The sequence below is a fragment of the Charadrius vociferus genome, unplaced genomic scaffold (assembly GCF_000708025.1).
Source record: "Charadrius vociferus isolate BGI_N301 unplaced genomic scaffold, ASM70802v2 scaffold126, whole genome shotgun sequence".
Lineage (NCBI taxonomy): Eukaryota > Metazoa > Chordata > Aves > Charadriiformes > Charadriidae > Charadrius > Charadrius vociferus.
In genome coordinates this window covers 3,990,527-4,012,680 of record NW_009648894.1, presented here as the reverse complement: position 1 = coordinate 4,012,680, position 22,154 = coordinate 3,990,527, and the positions used below count along the sequence as shown (strand labels likewise).

Below are 22,154 nucleotides of genomic sequence, written 5' to 3'. Positions count from 1 at the left end.
TTCCACATTTCATAGCTTTCCTCTGGCAGATGCTGAGACAGATGTTTTCTGTGGTCTGCAAGACTGAGCATTGTGTGTACTTGGGCCTATTTGAAAAGACTTTCTGATAGCTGCAGCTTGCTCATGCAGTTCTGTCATGGTCTGTATTTTAGCATATATGTTTTCAGGTGTCAATCTGATGGCAGGGTTGCAAGATGTGAAGATGCAGGTGATAAAAATTAATTGCATCATACAGCAGAAGTCAGCAGTTATGGCCTGTAGTTTTCTCCGTTTTAGACCACCACAGAGGAGGAAAAATCTTATCACTTCCAAAATAACAATTAGCAGCCCTTAGAGGCACAGTGCACCACTGTAACTTCAGTCAAATGAAAAATCTATGCAATTCCTCTGAAGATGGTGATTATAAATCTTCAGCCTTTGGATGTTAGGAGCTACTGTTCTCGTGACAAGAATTTGGTGAAGACCTTTGCTCCACTCAAAGCTGAACACTCGTTTAAAATATTTTCAGAGTAACAGCACAGAATATTATTCCTTCCACTCCCTATGAAAAGACAGTAACTTTTTGTTTTCAGCTGAGAAACTGCATACTTTTTTGTTTTGTTTTTCTATTTTTATCTTTGTGATTAATGCTGTATTAGCTTTTGTGGGAATCTTACTTCTAAATAAAATATAAACCTCAGAGCAAATTTTTATTCCAGCATAAAGTACAGCTCATATAAGTGATAACAATAATCTCTGTAGCGGTAATGTCAGTATACGTGCAAAATGAACAGTAAATGGTAAGGTACAATGCCCTTATTAATAGAGGAAAAAGGTGTACTTTTGTCACTGAAGTAGTGTTATGTAAATTATTACAGTATGTTAAAGAATTTAGTTTTCTTTGGCATATGTTGTAAATTTTACTGTAAATATCTTCAAATGGTATCACTCGTTGTAAACTGTTGATGTTAAATACTGATATGCTGTAAAGATAGAAAACTCCAAGCACTACTAGATATCGTAGTAGGAGCTAATGAAAGGTTTATTTAGTGCAATGAGGATGAAATTGTGTCATCATATTCAGGAATGATACTGGTTGTGGTAAGTTTTGTAGTATTTGGCAGCCTACCATGTGGTGATGACTGATGACTAGGTTAACTACATAAAGAACACAGTTGCTTGTTTCTATCCTTAGTTTGCTATTTATAAACCTTGAGTTTAGTCTTCAGAAATATCCATATATGTCTGTGAACTTCTTGGTATATTGAATTTCCTGAAAACACGGCTTTAAATCCATTCATCAATAGTAACAATGGAAGTGGTCCAATCCACAGGTCATCACCTTCTGTGGCATCTGCACGCTCCTTACTTAGAAGGGAATTACATGTAAAATCCTGCCATTAGTGAAGTCGGCGTCAGTTGTGTTCCTTCACTGGCATGATCTTGGAATTGTCACTCTGGGTATGGGGGAAAGGGTATTTAAAACATCTCTATCCATGACAAAACTTGAACTCTTGACAACTATGAACATGTTGGGGGTTTTTCACATTCCTCCTCAAATTTGAGATTAATTTACTTAATCTCTTTTGATAATTTTGAAACATTTGTAGGTATGTAACTGTTTTGAGACCATGAGGGGGAAGATGATGATGATTATTATTATATTATACTCAGTGTTTCAAATTTGATGTATCTATATACAATTTCTGTAGCATTCACAACCTTTTTTTCACAGAATTTGGGAGATCTGGGCAGAAAAGAAGAGTTTGCTGCTTTGTCATTTCTGAAATGACAATTTCAGAAAATTTCATTTTTGTGAAATTTGGCAGCTCTCAAGGCCTTGTAGTGCCCTGAAATAGCCAGTGATGCACCTGTATTAATAAAATAAAAAAATAATAACTTACATAAGGAAATGTATTCTGGAGTTTTATATGCCCCAGTAATCTCGTGGCTCTGACTACAGGTCTGCCTGCAGTCAATTTAAACGATACTGTCTTTTTTTGTTTGTTTTTTTTCCTGAGGCCATTCAGTTACATCAGATCTAATGGAGCAACATGGCTGTTTCATTGGCAACCTGTGAAATATTTTCATTTGCTTTACTTTAATACTTAAATAGAGATGTTTTCATAAGTAGCTGTATTTAGTCCAGAGTCTTGGAGCATTTGTTTACTTCAAGATTTTGTACTGACGCAGTTACTAATGTGCACAGAGGTTAATATTAAAGCTCTGGCAGCAAGTATAATGGAAGGAGGGGTGTGGTGTGAAGAAGTAGTGACCTAGAAGAAGAGACTTAAGCTTCGTTATCTAACATTGCATCGACTTACTGTGATTTAGACTAATATTTACAAGAAAGTCTCTTACACAGCTTGTATTTGAAAGTTGTATTTCTTAGGCTTAAGGCATTCAATTTGATATACTAAAATTTCACTGCCATTTGGAAGAAAGGGTGTGTGGGTTTGGTTGGGGTTTTATGTTTGTTTTTTTGTGGTTGGGGTTTTTTTTTCCCTTTTTTTTTTTTCTTTTCTTTTTTTCAAATAGAGTTTTGTGACCGTAGTGTGTGCTGGGTGTTTCAGGCTGAATTGAAACCACTTGAACTATATTATTAGCATTCTTGCCAGAGTAAACTATAACTGGAAAATGTTTCCTTTTAAGACAGTGGAAAACCTTTTGTGGTGTGCAGTTCCCATACTCATGCAAAATGTGGGAATAAGTTAGGACCAGGGAAGAGAATAATTTAATAGTAAAGAAACATAATCTGAAGCCAAACTGTTTGGAGGAGGAAGGAAGAATGCCTCAAGCTCAGTCTTGCAAGGTGTTGGGCAGATAAGCTTCTGATTCATCAAAATGCTTATCTCCAATTTTGCCAGTAGTTTGGTTGAAATCAGTGTTACTCATCCTCTAGTGAAGCGTAGTGAAGCATACTCATCCTCAGTGAAGCATATGCCTCTGTTCTTTCATGGATTTGGACTAAGGGGTGTAGGACATGGTTGGCTAAAGCTCTTGAAAGTACAGTCTTTCACCATGATTCTTACTAAGAAGAATCCTTGTGTGTCAGCTGTCGTTATTCTGATATCAGATGGCATAAAATCAAGTGGGGAAAAAATGCAAACCAACCCCTTAATTTGAATTTTAGAGAGTTATTAAAATATCTTGTAGAATGCTTTATTTGCCTAAAATTTATTTTGCATATCATATGGCATGAATGTATTACCTTACCAGTTAAACCCTTCATGTGCTGTGCTAATGGTTATACAAATTCGCAGTAAGAAATTGATTCTTTGCCATAGGAGTTTGCAAACTTGATGCAAACCAAATCAGATTGCAAGGTGGGGAAGAAATTGTACCCAGTAACTAGAAACATGCTGAGTTCTTACTGTAAGTGCAGCAGTTTTCTTCTAGTAATTGTTGGGGAGCTGTTACCCGTCAGAGCCCTTAATGTTGCTCTAAATTGTTGTATTTGTATGGTAAGCTTTCCATAACTGTCGTTGTTTTGAGAAGGTGGGAAAGAGCTCACAAAACATCAAGACTGATTTTTCAGTCATATTGGAACTTCTGAATAACTGCTGAGTACCCAACTCCTGTAGGAGTTCAAGTGGCTGTTGTCTGATCAGGAACATCGCTGATCTAGATATTAAAAAACAAAAAAAATTTTAAGTTGGAAGTATTTTTTTATTATTATTATTTATTTTGAAGCCTTATTTAAAGACTTAAATTTAAGTCATACCCTAATGGCTTTTTAATGAGTATATCCTCTGTTGCAGTCACTTAGAGGTTAAAGTAGTATTTCCACATACTGTATCATTTGAGGAACTAAGGGATAAGAGAATAATAAAACAACTGTGTTTTATATGGAGTTGCAAAATATGTTAAGTATCAAAATAATGTATGAATGCTAGCAAGTATATTGGCATACTTCACATTTTTTAGTCTCTAAACATCTTCTAAAAAATTAACCATTGCATTCTGGTTAAAGCCATTAAAATATTTCATAGTAAAAAGGCTGGTAACGCATCATTCAGTGTGACATTATTCAGAACAAATCTGTGCATTTCTTTGTAAGTTGCAATATTTCTCTACAGGCCCTTAATCACAATTATGAAACAAAGATATCTGATATTCCTTTGTGGAAATGTCACAGCCTCTATTTACAAACTTTTTCTTACTTGGAAGAAAGTTCATCTCTGTTTCAGTGATTTCTTGGGAAGTGGGCGGAATGAGGTTGAAAGGAGAGCTACATTTTCTATCATCAGTATCCAGTAACTCTTTTACTGAGAACTGGCTGGCCTGCTATACCTGCAATCGCAGAGACATACCTTTTATTGGGCAAAGGGGGGAGAAAGCCTAGTGGACTTCATTTTGGACCTTGTGAGAATGCTCTCTTTTGGAGAAGATGTTTTAATATCTGTGATAAATTTTGTCAAGAGCTGAGAACTTATTTTTGTACTCGTTTGGAGTCTCCAGCTCTGATCAGATCGCAAGAGTTTTGGAATTTAGCCTTTCTGCTGTCAAAGTCAATGGTGCATTGTTTGTCATGGGCATGTTTTACAAAAACATAAGCACAGTGCATTTTGTATCGGTGTAACATGTGCGTATCCCAGGTTTTGAAATGTTTTATCAGCTGTATAAAGTAATAATTGTTTTCTGATTGGGGGGGTGGGGGGTGATTGTTTTTGTCTTGCATGTCAGTAGTCTCTTCTATCTGTTTTCTGCGTCTTCAGCATCTCTTTTTTTTTTTTTTATTCTTACAACCTATCAAGATCTTAAGTAGACATTTATTTAAAGATTTAGAAATATTTTGTATATTCCTTCCCTCCATTAAATGTGCCAGTGGAAACCTGGCTTGATTTTTACTATGAGTGGAGGGAAAAAAATACAAGTCACATGAGTAGAGCGTTTCTGCAGCATCATTCCTCTAATTTCAGATGTACAGCTTGAAAGCAGCTGCAGTCAGCTGACAGGTTGTGGTCGTGTTCAGATATATGTGGGGAAGGGGCGTGCTGTTTTAAATGCATAATAAAGCCGTTGTTTCGTCACCAGGAAGCAGGGATGGTAGCAGCCCAGGGGAAATGAGAGACAGTAACGTTGCTGTAGTGGAAGGGAAGTCTTGTTGCACAGAGCCGGAGCTCTCTGCAGGCAGCTGTAGGGATGCACCAAGGCAAAATGGCACAAATATCTTTTGCTTTCCATAAGGGTAGAGGATAAACGTGAGGAGCAGATAAAAGCCTGTGATGGACATGCTCACAAGGAGGGTGAAGTTATTTTTTATGCTCTACTGCCCTTTACCTCTGTTGGTACCTTCCAGTGAAATCAGTGTAGTTGTATTTTTAGCTTGCTGAATCCAACATCAATATGACAACATAATTCTGTCTTTACATCTGTAAGCAGCTTTTACTATGTTTTCCTGTTTTCTGCCAGCTGCAGTTTACAAAGGATGTCACAGCACTGGTAAGAAATGTACAGTAGCCATTTCTCCGATGGTTTTGTAAGGCATGTTTTTCTTAATGATTTGTGAGAAACAAGAATATGAAACAGCAAGTTTGTTGGAAATGAGCTGGATAGTCTGAGCTGAATTTTCTTCATAATGCTAATCTTTTAATTTGTGGTTTGTGCCTGTGTTATTTGGTTGGTTTTCTCTCAGCGTGCTTTAATATTTTGCACTTCACTAATGCTCGGTGTAACATTGCAGCAGTATTGTAAATGCCTCGCCCTCCTCTGTACTTTGCTCTGTATTAATTTTATGGCTGCATTTGGGCTTTTATAACCTGTCTAGTATTAAGAGAGGGCACATTGATATTCTGGAATTGAGCATGTTATGATTTGGACAGGAAATGCTGTGATATGATACCACGCCTAAGTGTGTAAAAGCCCTGAGAAATCGTTTTAATCTTCTGTTGCATTGGCAGGCTCTGCATTGGCTCTTTATTTCATTATGTCTAAACTGAACGAAGTAATGCTGAAGTTTTTCAGTAATAGCATATTGTTTTAAGTATGCTGTATGCTTCTTATTGATTTATTATTTTGAGTGTTCTGTTAATTTCACAATTATAAATGCTGCTTTTCAAAAAGCCTACAGAAACATACTCAGTGCAATATAACCATTTTTTCTCAGGAGTCAGACTCTTAAATATAATGGTGCAAATAAATGCACTAAGGAAATTAATTTGAGATTTCAGTTTGTGTTTTATTAGTGTGTGGTCATCAGTGGGTATGTATGAATTTTCATACTGTTTGTACCTTGAAGTTAAAAATGTTACAATTACATTTTTGCAGTAAGATTTGTGTGCCATGTACTGGCTGTCTCCTATAAAATGTAAGATGACTTATAGGGTGTTGGCTCACAACAAAGATGTTAACTGCTTCAATTTATTTATTTTATGTTTAGGAACAGTAGCTTTTATGTAGAAGACATCTTAGAGGAGTGTGTGTATGTATATTTGTGCGTACTTTTCGTACGTACCACATTAAATGAACAGAGTTCTGTTGTACACTGAAGTGAATAGAGAATTTTCTAGTGCTAGTTGGAATTTATCATGCAGCATTTTAACCTGTCGATTGCTGTGAAATTCTGGTTTCTAGCAATGTGAAGCTTAAATGGGAAGAACGTGTGAAGCATCATGATAGAAGACAAAATTAAGGGAGAGGCAAATGATGTATTTTGTGCTCGTGGATTTTGAGAGACCTGCCTCAGTGCCCTGCCTGCAGTATTTCCTATAATTGATCGTCAGTTCAGTTTTTTGATTGTTGAGGGAGGGAATGTATGCAATGAATGAATGTAGGTAATGTATGCTTGTTCTGTTTCTGCCCACTAAGGGGATGGAATGCTATTTTTTATCTTTTTAACTAACATTTCATTGAAATGGATAAATAGTGTGAATTTTGTAGTTGTGTTCCCTCTCTTGAAGCTTGATCATGCAAATGCTAGATGGTGAACTTTTCCATCTCCCTCATGATTGAATACTCACTTATTCTTCTCTCCACAGGCATATTCCCAAGATGCCTACCTGAAAGGCAACGAAGCCTACAGTGGTAATGCCCACAACATACCTGAACCACCGCCAATATGTTATCCACGCCTGACATCCACAGCTCCTGTTATGGCACAAGCTTGTGACAAGCTATCTTCTGACTTCTCGCTGGGGAAACAGCAAGTCAGTAGACCAGTACGGGCATTGACACAGCCAGAGAGGGCCTACAGAATGGAAATACAAGTGCCTCCATCACCAACAGACATTGCAAAATCAAATACAGCTGTGTGTGTTTGCAATGAAACTGTAAGGACTGTTATTGTGCCTTCTGAGAAGGCTGTAGATTTGCCATCTTGTAGAAATAATCATGCTGGTCCATCACACAGGACAGAGGAAGTAAGATACGGCTTAAAAGATCAGACCAGTCTCAAAGCACGGACGACGTCACCATCTTCTTCAGTGTCCACTGCCATTGTACTTCCCCAGACTCCAATAACAAGGCCTGTTGATCCAGCTGGAACACTAAGTAAAGCTTCAAATTATGTAGTATGTCCAGAAGGAATCCCAAGCACTAGACCTCCCGCTCAAGCCACGGATTCACCCTCAGTCTCTACTAATCATTACAGTTCTCCAACATCCCACCAGCATATAGACTGGAAGACCTACAAAACTTACAAAGAGTACATTGATAATAGGCGCATGCACATGTATGGCTCCCGAACAATACAGGAAAGGTTAGATAGTTTAAGAGCAGCTTCTCAGAATACAACTGATTATAATCAAGTGGTGCCAAATCGCACTGCTTCACAGGTACGGCGCAGGAGCACCTCTCACGACAGGGTTCCACAGTCTGTTCAGATCAGGCAGAGAAGTGTATCCCAGGAAAGACTTGAAGATCCCGTGTTGATGAAAGAGTGGCCACGTAGTGCTTCACAAGATACTCTCACTTCACCTTCGGTTAATGCTAGGAATCACAGGGCTCGGTCATGGGATTATCTCAGCAAACAGGGTGAAGTGCTAGAAAATTTTCATTCTGAGAATCTGATTGCAGATACTAATGGAGATAGGAGAAAGACTTACAAGTGGACAGGGTTTACTGAACAAGATGATCGGCGAGGTATTTATGAGAGGTCTAGGCAGCATGCGTTTCACATGTCCCTTCGAGGTCAAAATTTTTCTATGGCTCCAAGTGCTTATATTTCAGACAACAGGAGAACAGGTAGTAGAGCTTCTCTGCCTGGTTCTCATTTTCAGAAAGTTCCTCCAGATATAAAAATGTTGCAGTCTTCTCGAGATTTGCAGACTCCTGGGGGAGTTTCAAAACCTACAACTGTTTCACAAGAGAGATTGTCTCTCACACCAGCCAGAAGTTCTAAAAGTAGCTCTTTGAAGAACTCTGCTCCCTATGCAGCAAAACCATCGTTTCCCCTTAACCAGGGCCTGGATACTATTGCCAGCAAAGACCAAAGAACAGTGAATCACTTGCATCAGAGTGGTCTGTTAAACCAACAGTCAAGGATCCGAGCAGAAGGTGCCCCAGATCACAAAACAGAAACTGGCAAAACCATCCAACCTGCCTCTCTGTCTCCAGCTTCTGCCAAACTTGTTCAGCCAACAAATGAGAGTTCAACTACCTCTGACAATATAGATGGTTCCATCAGACAAAAGATTCATGATTTTGAAAGGGAAGATGTCCATGAGCCTGAAATTCCGCAAACGGATGTTCAGGAAAATGACAAAGACACAGTGGTCATGCGGGACAAGTCACCTTCTGGCCACCAAACTCCACAGCCTTTGAGGCATCAGTCCTACATTCTTGCTGTAAATGACCAAGAGGCAGCCTCAGACACTACCTGTTGGTTACCTAACGATGCTCGGAGAGAAGTCCACATAAAAAGAATAGAAGAGAGGAAGGCATCAGGTTCCAGCCCACCTGGTGACTCCTTGGCTTCTATTCCATTTATTGGTGAGTTAAAGTATTCCAGTATGCATCAAATGCTTTTCTCTGCTAAAGATGATGGAGAGCACTGTGCCAGGTAGCTTGTCTGCTGTTCCTGTAAACCCTGAGGTTGAGGGCCATTGGGGCTATTGTCTCATCTAGAGTGCTATTACGCTGGTAAAATAGAAAATATCCTTCAGCGGAGGAAAAAAATGTTCTGTTTTGTTTGGAGTCCTGGAGGACCAATGTAAAAAAAAGTCCACAGTGACTTAATATTTTTCTAGAATCTTCCTTAACCCCCTGGAGAAGTCTACATTATATAACTGCATCTGGATATCACTCCATGTAATGCTCTGATCTTATTTGTACGGGCAGCTAGCTTTGGCAGCACCTTTCAAAATATTTTTACTTCTCTAGTATAAAATATATTTGGAATCCAATAAAGAGAGAATATGGATGCAAGTCCATGTAAGGGTGATTTGTGAAAAAAAGTTTGTCAGCAGAATAGGTAAGGTGAAAGCTTTCTGAGACAGATAAAGGATAGATGAGAGCTGTTTCAGGTGAAAGGATAGCAATAAAATGAAGTGAATTTGTAAGTAAAGACACTAACATGGATATGAATTAAAGGGTTTGTGGAAGCAGAATGAGAGAAGGCGCAAAGATTCGCCTGTGGACTGTGACACAAACAGGGTTGGAATTATAGGGAACTTATAGGAAGGAAGCTGAGTACTTCTCAGATAATTTGGAAGAAAAGAGGAACTCATGGAAGGATTGTAAGTAGTAGAAAAAAATAATTGAAATCCAATTTTGAATGTATGAGGAGAGAGTTTCAGTGGCAGAGCATTTCTGTTCTACTCAAGTAGTCAATGCCTGTGTCTTTTCACTACTGTTGTTGAGTTGGATTTTCTTTTGCTGTGGCTGGTTTAGTCCTTTGGAGTCTAGATGTCTGTGGACCATTTTCCACAGGGGTTGATTTATAACTGACTGTGTGTTGTTGAATTTAGTATAAGAAGTATTTAGAAAACACTGAATTTTGATTCTCAAACTCATGTATGTGAGAAACAACTCTTCTTCATACTCTTCAGATTTTTTTTACAGATTAGGTTAAGGAAGTTACAGATACATTGTCTTAGCACAATTGTCTTCTATTGAGGATCTGCAGCAGTGATTTCCACCCCACCCCTCCACCCCCCGAATTATCTGGAATATCTGCTACTAGTTTAAAGTAAATAACCAGAAATAGTGAAGCAGCTTTGTTTGCGTCAAAGAACAGAAATCATACAAAAGACATAATAATTCTGTTCTTTTGATATAATTTTGTTAAGACGTAACAAAAATGCTCTCTTAGCTAGCAGATGGTTTTTATATTGGGTTTTCCTTTTTGGATGGGAGTTGTGTAGAGATTTTTATTTTTTTTTTATTACTGGATGCATCATTATCCAGTGTAGTTTTGGATTCTTCTTTAGACCTTGTCCATCTTTCTTCAAGGTTTAGTACAGGTTTGTAAGGCATATAACTGATCTTTGTGCAGTGTTTTTTAATACTCTGCCTAAAATCAACATTGGGCACTTAAGTTACCTGCGGTATTTGTACTCACTTATGAGTGCTTGCTGGGAGTTTTCTACTCCCGTACAACTTAAACATTATGTAAAAAACAGTTGAAGATCATCAAAATCAAGCCCAACCTTTTCTACACAGTCTCCTTTCTTGATTTTGACAAAGACTTGCCATGAACTCTTACTCATGCGGCTTGCTTCCAGATTTTAAGGAAATGTGGTGATTTAAGTTCAAAGAAGCCTTAAACATGGCAATTGTACCGCATTCTGGTAGCAGCTGAGCAGTTCAGGAGAAGCAAAGTTGTAAATCTCCATTGCAGTCTCTTGGCATAACATCACATGGGATTGTGTGAATTTTTGAGTTACTTATCCTTATCCTCTTGGACAGAACCCTCAGGAATACTCCAGAAATATCAGAAGGTGGTGCTGCTACAGTGTGGGCATGGTCTGAGCCAACACAGGACTTGTGGCTGCCTTCCTGGCAAGGAATTCTTTTGCCGGTACAGGTGCTGTGGAAAATTTCCACCACAGCTCCAGCACATTGAAGATGAAATAACCTTCTCTAAATAGGAAGAGCATCAAATGCCATTAAGAGTGGGCATCTTCCTAAGTTAGAATTAATATTCGTGATTCTAACTTTGCTTGTTGTGCTATCATTATGCCTAATTACAGCTTCATTTGTTAAAAGCCTTACTTACTCAGGCGGATAAAACCCTAGATCTACTTTGAAATTCAGTTAAACGCTATTCCACTCTTCTGTAGTAAAATCACTTGGATTTTTCTGGTTTGTATTTTGATTTGGGTGTCCCTCCCCCCGCTTCTGTCTGAATATGTTACTTTGAATGAAGACATACCTTGGTCTTGGCAACCTCTCTGCTTCCCTTATGTTTACATCGGCATAATTGTTTTTTGCAATGTTGGATTTTACTAGACATGATTCATTTCATAAATGCACTTACTCAAGTTATTTGTACAGTAGATCTTTGGAGTAGCATAAAAATGTAAATTTTGGGGGAATAAATATCTTCCCAGGTTACACATTATTGCCACTTTAAATACTTCATGGTGTGTTTATTTTTGTTATCACTTTCTGCTCATTAAAAGTAGTAGATATGGCCAGACTGTATTTTGGTAGAAACTCAGCCAGAAACAGTTGGCTTCTGCAGTCGTATTTTGTGATTAACCTGCTAGTGAGAATAGCATAACATCAGGATGATTTTAGAGTATCTCTATGAAAGTAGCAGGGTGCCCTGCACCACAGACAGAAATCCACGCAGAGTTTCTGTTAAGCTTGTGCATGGAAGATTCTTGCAGAGATTATGGTGGGTTGCTGAAGAACTGCCTTTTGATGCTACTCCTTTCACAAAAGGATGTTCTGAAGCATGGAAATAAAATTTTGGTTTGCATTTGTGAACAGAAATGAGAGATCTGTTCAGAGCAAACCTAGCAGGTATCTTTTATAGGAGAAATTGATTTATTTGAAAAAAATTGGGCAAGATATTGTATGCTCAATCTGTTCTTTAGGTAAGCAGGTGTTCTTGGGGGATAAAGAAGCTGCCAGTTTTACGGAAAAACATACCCTGGTACTGCAAGATTCGGTACTTCCCATGTGCAACTAAATGCAGGGCATTGTGGTTAGCTTGGAAAGCCGCCGTTTCTATTTCAGGTCCAAAGAAAGGCTCTGTTCTTGAAATGCTCTCTATTGTTTCAAACTATACCAGTTAGTCTAATGAAAGGTTATTCCTTTTACCCAGAGACAGTCTTACCTGTTCTCTACACTAGCAAAAATACCATTATCTTTATCAGTGACTATATTAGCAAGGGTGGTGTTTAATGTACTTTTTTTCAGACTTATAATTTGTATACAATTTCTCTGTTAGAAAACAGCAAATGATAAATTTCTGACCTGCTGGGTAATTTTGGATGTGTTAACCTGCACTGGGATAGAAATTAGAATGCTACTTAACATTTTTGTAACTATTGAGAAAAGATGGATTCAGAATACAGTTATTTTAATACATTTCTTAGACATAGATGTCTGGTTTGCATGTCTGAGATTTGCAGCTAGCTTGAAGCTCTTTTTTTCCTTCTTACACCATTTGTCATAGAGTAGAAAGTAATTTAAATAAAGGATAATCCAACTCCCAGGTTGAGTTGAATGAACTCTACCCATATGGGCGAAATGGAGAAACTGCTTGAATATTTAACCTGATTGCAGTACGTCTAGCTGCCAGTGCAGTTTAGTGCTTTGGCCGTTACTATTGGGTGAATGTTCTTTCCAACTTTGCAGTGGGTTATCACATAAAAATTAACTTGGAATGGATATGTTTTAAAATACTTAGCCTAAATAAACACCGTCTTGAAGTTTAAAATTCTTTTCAAATCAAACAAGTTTATAGTCATCTCTTTCCGTAGTTTTTCTTTTAGGCATGCAGTAGCATCAGATAAGTACAAAGACTTTTCCTCAGAGGTGTGATCCCATTTTTTAAAATATCTAGTACATTCTTACCCTAGAAAAATTTTAGGTCACTTCATTCCACTATTAATTTGTGAATAACCGTGAGAAAATTAGCCAGATAAAAATATTTAACCAGACTTCGATAGCACCAAAGTGTTGTAAAAATCAGATGAGTGTCCTCTCTTTGGCTGAAATTGATACCTAAAGAAGGTTGTAAAAACAGGACAAGGGTATATGATACTTAAAAGTTGGTACTTTCTATTCTCCAACCATTTGCATTTTACAGCATTCCTGAGCTAAATGTGATTTTAAGTGCTCCATAAATTTCTCCATTCTCTTTTGTACTACAGTAAAATTTTGTTATCCAATACTCTGTATTGATTTAGATAAAGATTTGCCAGGAGTTTCACAGCTTTAACTACATGGTGTTACCTTTTTTTGTGTGTGTGTTTTTTTTAAAACCTGTCTCCTGCTGGCTGAATTTCTGATACAAATGTTGTAAGAGTGACCAGCGGACTGCTAATCTTGATTCACCCTTTCTATGCCACTCATAGTTTTATCTATTTATTGCTTCTACCCTTAGTGCAGGCAAACAACCATAGTGAGTTCTATACTAGTAATCAAGCACGCTCTGCTTTTCACCTTGCTTTAAGAGCTGATCTTCATGCTACTTTTCAAAAACAAAAAGATTTTTTTATTGTGTTCCAGTAACTATTTTTGTACGAATTTCTGTCATGATAAAAGTATTTGAGTACCTGTTGATTAGCAGATAGGATAAATTTAGCCGGCTTGTAGTGAATTCTGCTCCATTTTCTTTCTTTCTTTTTTTTTTTTTTTGTCACCAAATATTTTTTTTAAAGTAAATTAAGGAATTGGGAGGTGCAGCACTCTAAAACACTCAGCATTAGTTAAACTTTTCAGGCATCTTTATTGTACAAGTGGTGGCACTCTTTTCTAATGCTGGAAGTAGAGGTATATAGGGTTTACCTTACCACTACGTACCTTTAAATGGCAAGTCACGTGCATAACTCGAAATACTTTTTTTGAAAGTGTAATGAGTTTGCTGCCTTTTTTTAGTGAAATACATGCCATACCTTTCCTCTCCTCCCCCCTACATCTTTATGTTTCTCTCTGCAGGCTGCTTAGGCTCTGGTGCGAAAGACGACAATGTGAATGCACACATACTGGATGCAGTTACATTCCTGCAACTAGAAAATAAATTGATACACTTGCACAACACATTGTGAAAAGAGTTATGATGGCAAGAATAGTGAAAGGTTAGGGGAAACAACCAGAAAGATTTTCATGTGCAATAAAGAAATAATTGAAAGAATGTACTCATTCTGTTTTCTCTTCATGGAAAGAGATAAGCATCAGGCAGAGAGAAATTCAAAACCTCAAACTTCTGCAGCAGAGATCGTGGCTTGTCAACCCAAAATGTGTGGATACCTTAAGGGCAAATGGTGGCTGAATACAGATGGTTGATATGGCATCTTTCAAGGAAACTTTAATTTTAGCAAAATCTGTTAGCAGTCAAGATGAATATGAAAATCTTCAGCCATCGTGATAATTTTTTTCTACAAGTTACCGCCTAGTTATTCCAAACTATGAAAACATAAATGTAACTGCAATAGAAACTAGAGCTGACAGATGTTCATCTTTGAGGGACTATTTCTTCCATTATTTTAGCGATAGCATTGGCACAGCTTTTAACATGTCATCAGTGTTTCTAGGATAAGCGTCAGTCTCCTGTTTTTTTCAGGGTTTTACAGTGTGGCCTGCCAAATCACTATTGCTCCAGGCTGAAAATTTCAGTGTTTCTTATCCAAAGAACAATTTTTAAATCATTGTGGTATTCTGAAGTATAGCAGCCAAAACACAAAATTACAAATTAACATTTTAAGTACTGTTTAAATGCTTCAGTAACTGAAAAAATCCTTTTTTAATTAAAACTTAAAATTTGAAGTCAATAATTCATGACATCTAGAAGAGTTCTAATGGAGTAGAAGCGTCAGATTTATTTGGTAATGCGTAATATTTGCAAAGCATAAATTATCCTTAGTATATCATTATAACTTTAATAATTACAGGTAATAAAGGAATGCTGTCAGGGTTCTCAGCCAAAAAAAAAAAAAGTATATTGAGGATTGTGCTTTTTTAACGTGGCAGGGTAATACTGTGAACAGGAACCTTTAGAATTTCTTTGTATTACTTTGTGTAGAAAGATAGTTATACATTTGTTTAACACTGAAATAAGGAACAGTCAGTCATAGATAAAGTTTTCAGAGTAGTCTCGCATGAAGAAAAGCCTTGGGAAGTCTTTTTCTGGTTTTGTGAAACTCAGCAGTATAATGAACATATTATTTACATGAGCGTGTTAGCAGAGGACTGAATTTGATGATTCAGGAGGCTTGTTCCAGTCCTGTGTTTCTGTGGCTTACAGAAATGAATGTGCTCAGCATGCAGACATGTTTCCAGTATATTCTTTTGGCTACAAGAGGATAATTACATAAAGTAGATATATGAAGTAGTTCATTGCAAAGACGATCAGTGTTGTCAGTGCTGGAAGTACTTAAAAACTAAAATGTTTTAAAGGTTCTTTTTTGAAAAATGAGGTAGAATGTCATGATGAATCCGGGCAATAGAGTATCTTCTTTCCAAATCATGTGGTTTAGGCTTGGAAGTCTTTAGTTATTGGAGCTTTTATCCTTGGAGGTTAAACTGTTAAAATGCAGCAGCTTGTACTTCAGGATCTGTAACAAAAAGTCACTGCTGTGGGGTATTTATTAGTCCTTTGTGATATCTTCTGTGATAGTAGAGTTAGTCCCATAAAGTTTATTTTTGATTGAACAATTCTTTTTTCTTTTATTGGTTAATTCTGACCTTCTCACTGTGCAGGTGAAATTGTATACATGGTCATTTTATTTGATTGTCTTCCTGACTGACTTGTAAGAAAAATGGTCTATATTAGTATGTCTGTGTTTACCTTAAATTCAGCTTCTTTTGAGGTTTCTTGAAGATGACGAGCCTCTCAGATAGACTTTTTTTTTTTTTTTTTTAACTTCCTTGCCTGTGTGCTGACAAAGATCCTCTTCTACCTCCGGTATCCTGTCCGTCCTCTCTCACCTTTCTTCCTGTGTTCTTCTCACTGGTGCCTCATCCTTGCGGCCTCTGTCCCCCTGCCCGGCTCTCCCTCACTCCGCTTGTGCCTGTGCCTCAGCACCCTTCGCTTGGCTCCTCGTGTCCTGCCTGTCCCCGAGGTGAAGAAGGGGAGACCTGGTCCATGTGGCTGTACCATGAGGGAAGTGCTCCCTGCGGCAAGGTGGAACAAACCTAAACTGAGGGGCACAGAGGAGGTGTTAGACACAGGACAAGATTTTAAAGCTTTCATGTACTGTATTTAAGAAGAATACTTTGGAGCAGGGTAGTGTTGTGCATTGTGATGTTGCAGAGCCTGTTGCAGTACCACGTAGTATGGAGTGCTTGGATGGGCCAAGCATGCGAAACGGTTGCTTACAGAGGAAGTAAGGGAGTGCTTCTAAAGCCAGTCATGCTGCAAGGTCTCTTCATGTCACTGGCATGTCCTGTCTGTCCTTCAGTAAAGAAAAGGTTGGGGGTTTTTATTCTTCTAACGAGTGCTTGATACTTTTGTGTCATTTTTTTCTGCCATAAGCAAATGGACTTGCCATGTAAGATTCGTTCTTAAATTACACCCCAAAAGCCATAACCTGTTGTTTGAGACTTTGAGAGAATTACTGAAGAAACAGAGAGGCAATGGTTAAAGAGCTGTCAGGTAGATGCCATCTCAGTACATAGAAACCTTCACATCTGTGCCTCCGTTGCATGAAGATAATGTTTTTAATGACTCTGTTAGCCCTTTTGCTTTGGACATTGAAAGCAGTATGAGTTACCTCCCTGTAGCCTTCTGCAGAAGGCTGAGCTTTTTACAAAGAGCAGTCACTGTTACAGTTCTGCAAGGTCTATGAGTAACCAAAATTGCATTAAGTACTACAGGGGCATCTTTAAATACATACTTAATCCAAGAATTGGATATGGTTTTTAAATACATACTTAATCCAAGAATTGGATATGGATATGGGTTTCAGAAAGCCAGCCATTAAAGTACAGTTATCCTCTTCACTGTATGCCGTTTGGGAAATTGTATGTTGAGTGATTTTTTGCGTCTGGGGGTGCACGCTGTCTGAACATTCTTCATATGAAAAGCAATTTAAAGCTGTTTTCAGTGTGAGTTACTACATAGCTATCACATTTCTATGATTTGAATCTTTAAATCCGATAACAGTTTTTGATAAAATACATACTTGTTGAATTAAGGTTTGTAGCCACATGTTCAAATTGTCTGTTTAAATTGAAATGCCTAAATAGTGGTTTAAGCAGTAATGTGGTCTGTAACTAAATAATACAATTCCTTCTTAGGTTTTTGAGGTGTTGAAATACTGCTTGCAAGACTGCCATGTCCAAAGGGGAATAAATACGAAAAATGACGTTAGCCTTGGGAAGCTAGTTATTTCCAGTTGCTTTCTATTACCAGTGAAGAAAGATTCAGCACTCTGAATCCCCAGGGGTTGGTGGGAGAAATCACCTTTCTGTGTTAATGATAGGCCAAGCATCCCTGATGGTTAGCCTCTCTGGACTTAAAGTTAGTCTGTGAATTTGGTCTCTGTGCTTATATGTTGTGATTCAGTTAACTAAATCATTTCCAGAGGGTGGGGGGAACCCAAGCAAACAAACAAACAAACAAAAATCCCCAAACAAACAAACAAACAAAACACCGAAAAACCCCAAACCAAGCAAAACTCACAATCATAACCAACTTGGATAAACAGGGAACTTTTTTAAGAGAGCTCCAGTGCAGCTCAACCCGTACATGTCCATCTGACCCAATGAAATGCATCTGAAGGTGCTGAGGGAGTCGGCTCATGTCTGTCATCTTTGAAGAATCATGAGGACTGGGGGAGGTCCCCATTAACTGGAAAACAGCGAATTGCGCACCCATCCTGAAAAAGGGTGGGAAGGACAATCCAGGGAAGGCAGTCAGTTGGCCTTATGTCAGTCCTTAGGAAAATCATGGAGTTGATCCTCTTGGAACTTGTTTCTGGGCACATGAAGGAGGTGATTGGGTATAGCTAGCGTGGATTTACCAAGGGTAAATAGGGCTTGACCAATGTGATTGCCTTTTATAATGAGATGACTAGATCTCTGAATGAGAGGAGAACTCAAGGGGGTTACCAGCCTTGACTTTAGCAAGGCTTTTGACCTTTTTAGTGACACCATCCTTGTGCCATAGTCTAGATGGGTGTAGTGCTGGAAATACAGGAAAACTGGATTGTCAGGTATAAATGGTAGTGGCTAAGGGTTGATATTCTACCTGGAGGGTGGTTACATGTGGAGTTCTTCAGGGTCTGTCTTGTTTAATATCTTTATTGACAACCTAGAGAGGAGATGGAATGCATTCACCAAATTTGCAGACAATGCCAAACTAGGGAGTGCAGTCAATACACATGGAGGCGTATTCAAGAAGGACTTAGCCTAGAGGGATGGTCTGATAGGAACCTCTTGAAATTCAAGGACAAATGCTATGTCCTGCTCCTGGAATAGTCTAACCTCCTGCAGTGGTACTGGCACCTTGACGGTGATGGAGACTGACGCGGTACTGGTCTGCATCAGTAGAAGCACAGGCAGGGTATTGCGGGAAGGTATCATTCCCCTCTGTTTGGCACTTGTTGGACAACAGCCCTGAGCAACATGGTATGAATTCAGCACTAATCCTACTCATCAGAGGAGGTTGGGCTAGGGGACCTTCTGAGGTTCGCTCCCACCTGGATAATTCTGTGGTTCATTTAGATTATATTTAAGGTTCTCAAATGTGCCTCCTTTTGTGTTGAAGTGTTCGGGTTGTTAATTTCAAACCTTCATGCGTAATCCTGAAGGACTGTTCCAGGAGATTCAGATACATACAAAGACATTAAATATAATGTTAATAATGATTACATTGTACTGTAGCAGCGTAATAGGATATGATACAGATCTGTGCTTTTTTTCAGGTTTTTTTTTTGGTGTTCACTCCTTTGCATCTTTGGAAAATTGGTTAATACTTCTTCCTTAGTTCCTCATCCACAGAGTTGGTATAGTACGTCCTCTTTGTCATGCTTTCTCGCCCGTGTAATCCTGTTTTGAAATCTCTCATTCTGCCACTGAGCCCATTCAGTGTAAATTTGTGTCTTTGCAGAGTCAAAGTTAATATTTTTCCAGTTCACTTAGATTGTGTGCAGATGCTCCCTCTCTTTGTTAGGTCCTGGATCTCCAGCTGCGCTGCAGTACAATCGTACTTCGATACATGAATTTCTCTCAGCTTTCACTAGCTAATCAGTTCATGCAAGTTAACTGTAGTTGGAGCTGTGTTGCCTGTTTGTTACAAGTTTTCAGTGTCTGATCCCCTATAAATGTTTTTGCATTGAAAGGGTTTTCCTGAAAATCACTAGTTGCAATGTTGCCCGGTTGTGTACTCGTGTTCAAACAGAGATGCCAAGCGCCAGAGAAGCTCTATCACCGTGCCGGCTCATTTTCTGATGGCCGGTCTCTTGGGTCGCTTCATAAACATTAGTGCAGAACAAATTGTGTTTGTATCCTTTTCTCAAATGAAAAGTATAGCTTTAAGTCTTTTTTACCTTTTTGTTACAAATATTTAAAGGGACACTGGTAATCTGTGAGATGACAAACTGAAAGAGAATTATTTTGTGTGGCTTCTCCTCTGGCTTGTTTGTTCTGTACGCTTCAGCGCCTTTCAGACACAGTCATTTTCATTGATTGGTGAGCTGTACACACCCTTTTGCATGCTGTGTGAAGAGTTTTGGGGTGCAAACACACCGTAGTCAAGGAAACTGAAAAGGGAGGCAAATACTACAAGCACGGAAGAGAAAAGTCAAAATACAAGTGAGATATATATATAGTTGTTTGGGTTTTGTGTTTTATTGGACAGCAGTGGTGGAGTTTGCCAGTGCATTAAATTAGCAGGCAGTAACTCATATGGCGTACGTCATGTTTTGCTCTATAATCACTTTACATTATGTAAAAGCTTGCCATTAGCTGACCTTCAACCTCTTCGGGGATTGAACAGAGTTATTTCCCTCCTGTACCAATGTATTTGCAATTTCTTTAAAGCTTGCCGATTTCTGAAACCACTTTAATTTTGATTCATCTGGGGATTAGATCCACTGTGAAGTAATAATAATTTGAATAATTATTGTTGCTTTCAAGGACTTAGAAACTGGTTTTCCTCAGCTGAATTCTTGGATTTAAGTGTTGTGGGAAATTGCGTAGTGGTGCCTAACACTTAGTATTCACAGCTTGCACAGATTTATTTCAAGCACTAGCATTTTTATCACTTCGGGGAGTAGAGATTATGACATTTTGAGATAAGTCTGTAACATAAGTAACTTGAAGCTGAGCACTTCCAGTTTACATGATACAAACCAAATTTAATTGTTCAGTGAGCGGTTATATTCCTTAGTCAATGTTAGCGTGCTTCTCTCAGGGTTTGCTGCGGGGAAGTTGAGCAAATGAATAAAGGCAGTAAGACCGTGAGCTGTTGTAGTTTTGAAATGGCAGTTTAACTGAGGTTCTTCCTATCTCCTAATTGCGGTAGAGAAGAGGTCGGTAAATGCTTCTAATTTATCCCTGTGGATGCAAGTAAAACCTAAGAAATTTTTTGAATTGCATTGTCACAGGTTTGCTGTGAATTCTTTTGCTTTGCCTTTAGACTAATGTTTCTTGTTTGCAGTTAGGTTTTTTGATGGTATGTTTTTTTTTTAAATACAACTTCAAAAATTACTATATTTTCCACTCCAGACAATTTAGAGGGCTGTTATTGCTAAACCTTCATGTACTTTAATTGTTTATTGCCCTGTTTTAAATTTACATTGACAAATTTTGATGGTACAAGTGCTGCCTTAACAGAACTGTTAGTGACTGTTGGAAAAGCACAATGCAGCACACGCAGTTGTGTTTGCACAAAGCAAAGAATAAACCTCTGTCTGTGAGTGTTCATTGATTTCAATAGGCTTTTCAGTAGCTCTGCATATTACAATTCTTAGCACCTAGAATACATTCATATTCATTACGGCAGTACAGTTCAGCCCCTGCTCGTGACTTGATTTTTTTTTTTTTTTCCCTATCCCCTCTTCTACCGGAGCATGAAGTAGAATTATTTTTCTAGTCCTAGTAATGTGTTCCAGAAGATGTTACCGCTCTTTTCTCAGAATGATTGAAAATGCATCTTTCAGCTTCTTCCATCTTGTAAGAAACATGTTAAATACTAGAAATACTTAAAGCTTTTTGGAATCTTTCATGATGACCCTTGTGGCTATAGAGACTGTGAGGTGCTGGGCATGTATGGCATGCAATCGTTTGTATGAACAATTAGTGGAAGAACTAATTGGTATGTAGTAGTGCCATCTTTTAAAAATACGAATACTTGTTTCTTTCTTTGAATCTATGGAGGATGGGGGGGATTGGTTCTTTGGGTGCTGGAAATCTAATTAAAATGTTTTTTTGTTTGCTTGCAACTTGGCTTTATTATTTGAACACTCATTTAAAGCAAGTGGTGTTTTCGGTAGTCTGAATTGCCCGTATTTTATTGTAGGAAATTGTACTTATCTGTCTCTTGAGTTTAGACTTACTGATGTTATAAGTGTGTCTTTCACTTATGCACATAAACAAAAATAGTCTACTTGAAAATAATATTACAAGAGTTTAGCAAGTAATTCCTGTTTCATTCACTCAAAGCAAAATCTATAATTGGGTATGATGTTCTTTGTCCTTATCTCTAATGTACAATTATCATTCTTACGAAGTGTAACAGGCTTCTTATTCTTAAAAACAAACAAAAAAGTGTACATTTGACAGTGTGAATTAGTTGGATCCTTATATTTGTTTGAAAGACTTCATGTTTAAGATAATCTGATATCCCAATAATGAGAAGTTCAGACAGCTGTTTAGCTTGAACATTTGATTAATGTCTTTAATAGGTTAATATATGACATATTATCTTTGTAGATGAACCAACTAGTCCCAGTATTGACCATGATATTGCACACATTCCTGCTTCTGCTGTTATTTCTGCATCTGCTTCTCAAGCACCAGCTGTAACAACTGTTCCTCCCAGTCCCACATCTCCAATCCCTTTAATTCGGCGACAGCTTTCACATGATCATGGTGAGTATAGATTTCCTGGTTTG

At 38.1% G+C, this 22,154-nt stretch overlaps 1 protein-coding gene across 1 annotated transcript in view; it reads left to right on the top strand.

Moving 5' to 3' along the window:
* ARHGAP21 (Rho GTPase activating protein 21) overlaps positions 1-22,154 on the top strand; it is a 68,858-nt gene that overhangs the window by 30,448 nt on the left and 16,256 nt on the right. Inside the window, exons 7-8 of the mRNA XM_009887139.1 lie at positions 6,960-8,910; positions 21,973-22,131. Coding sequence (XP_009885441.1) covers positions 6,960-8,910; positions 21,973-22,131 — 2,110 coding nt within the window. The remainder of the gene's footprint in view (positions 1-6,959; positions 8,911-21,972; positions 22,132-22,154) is intronic.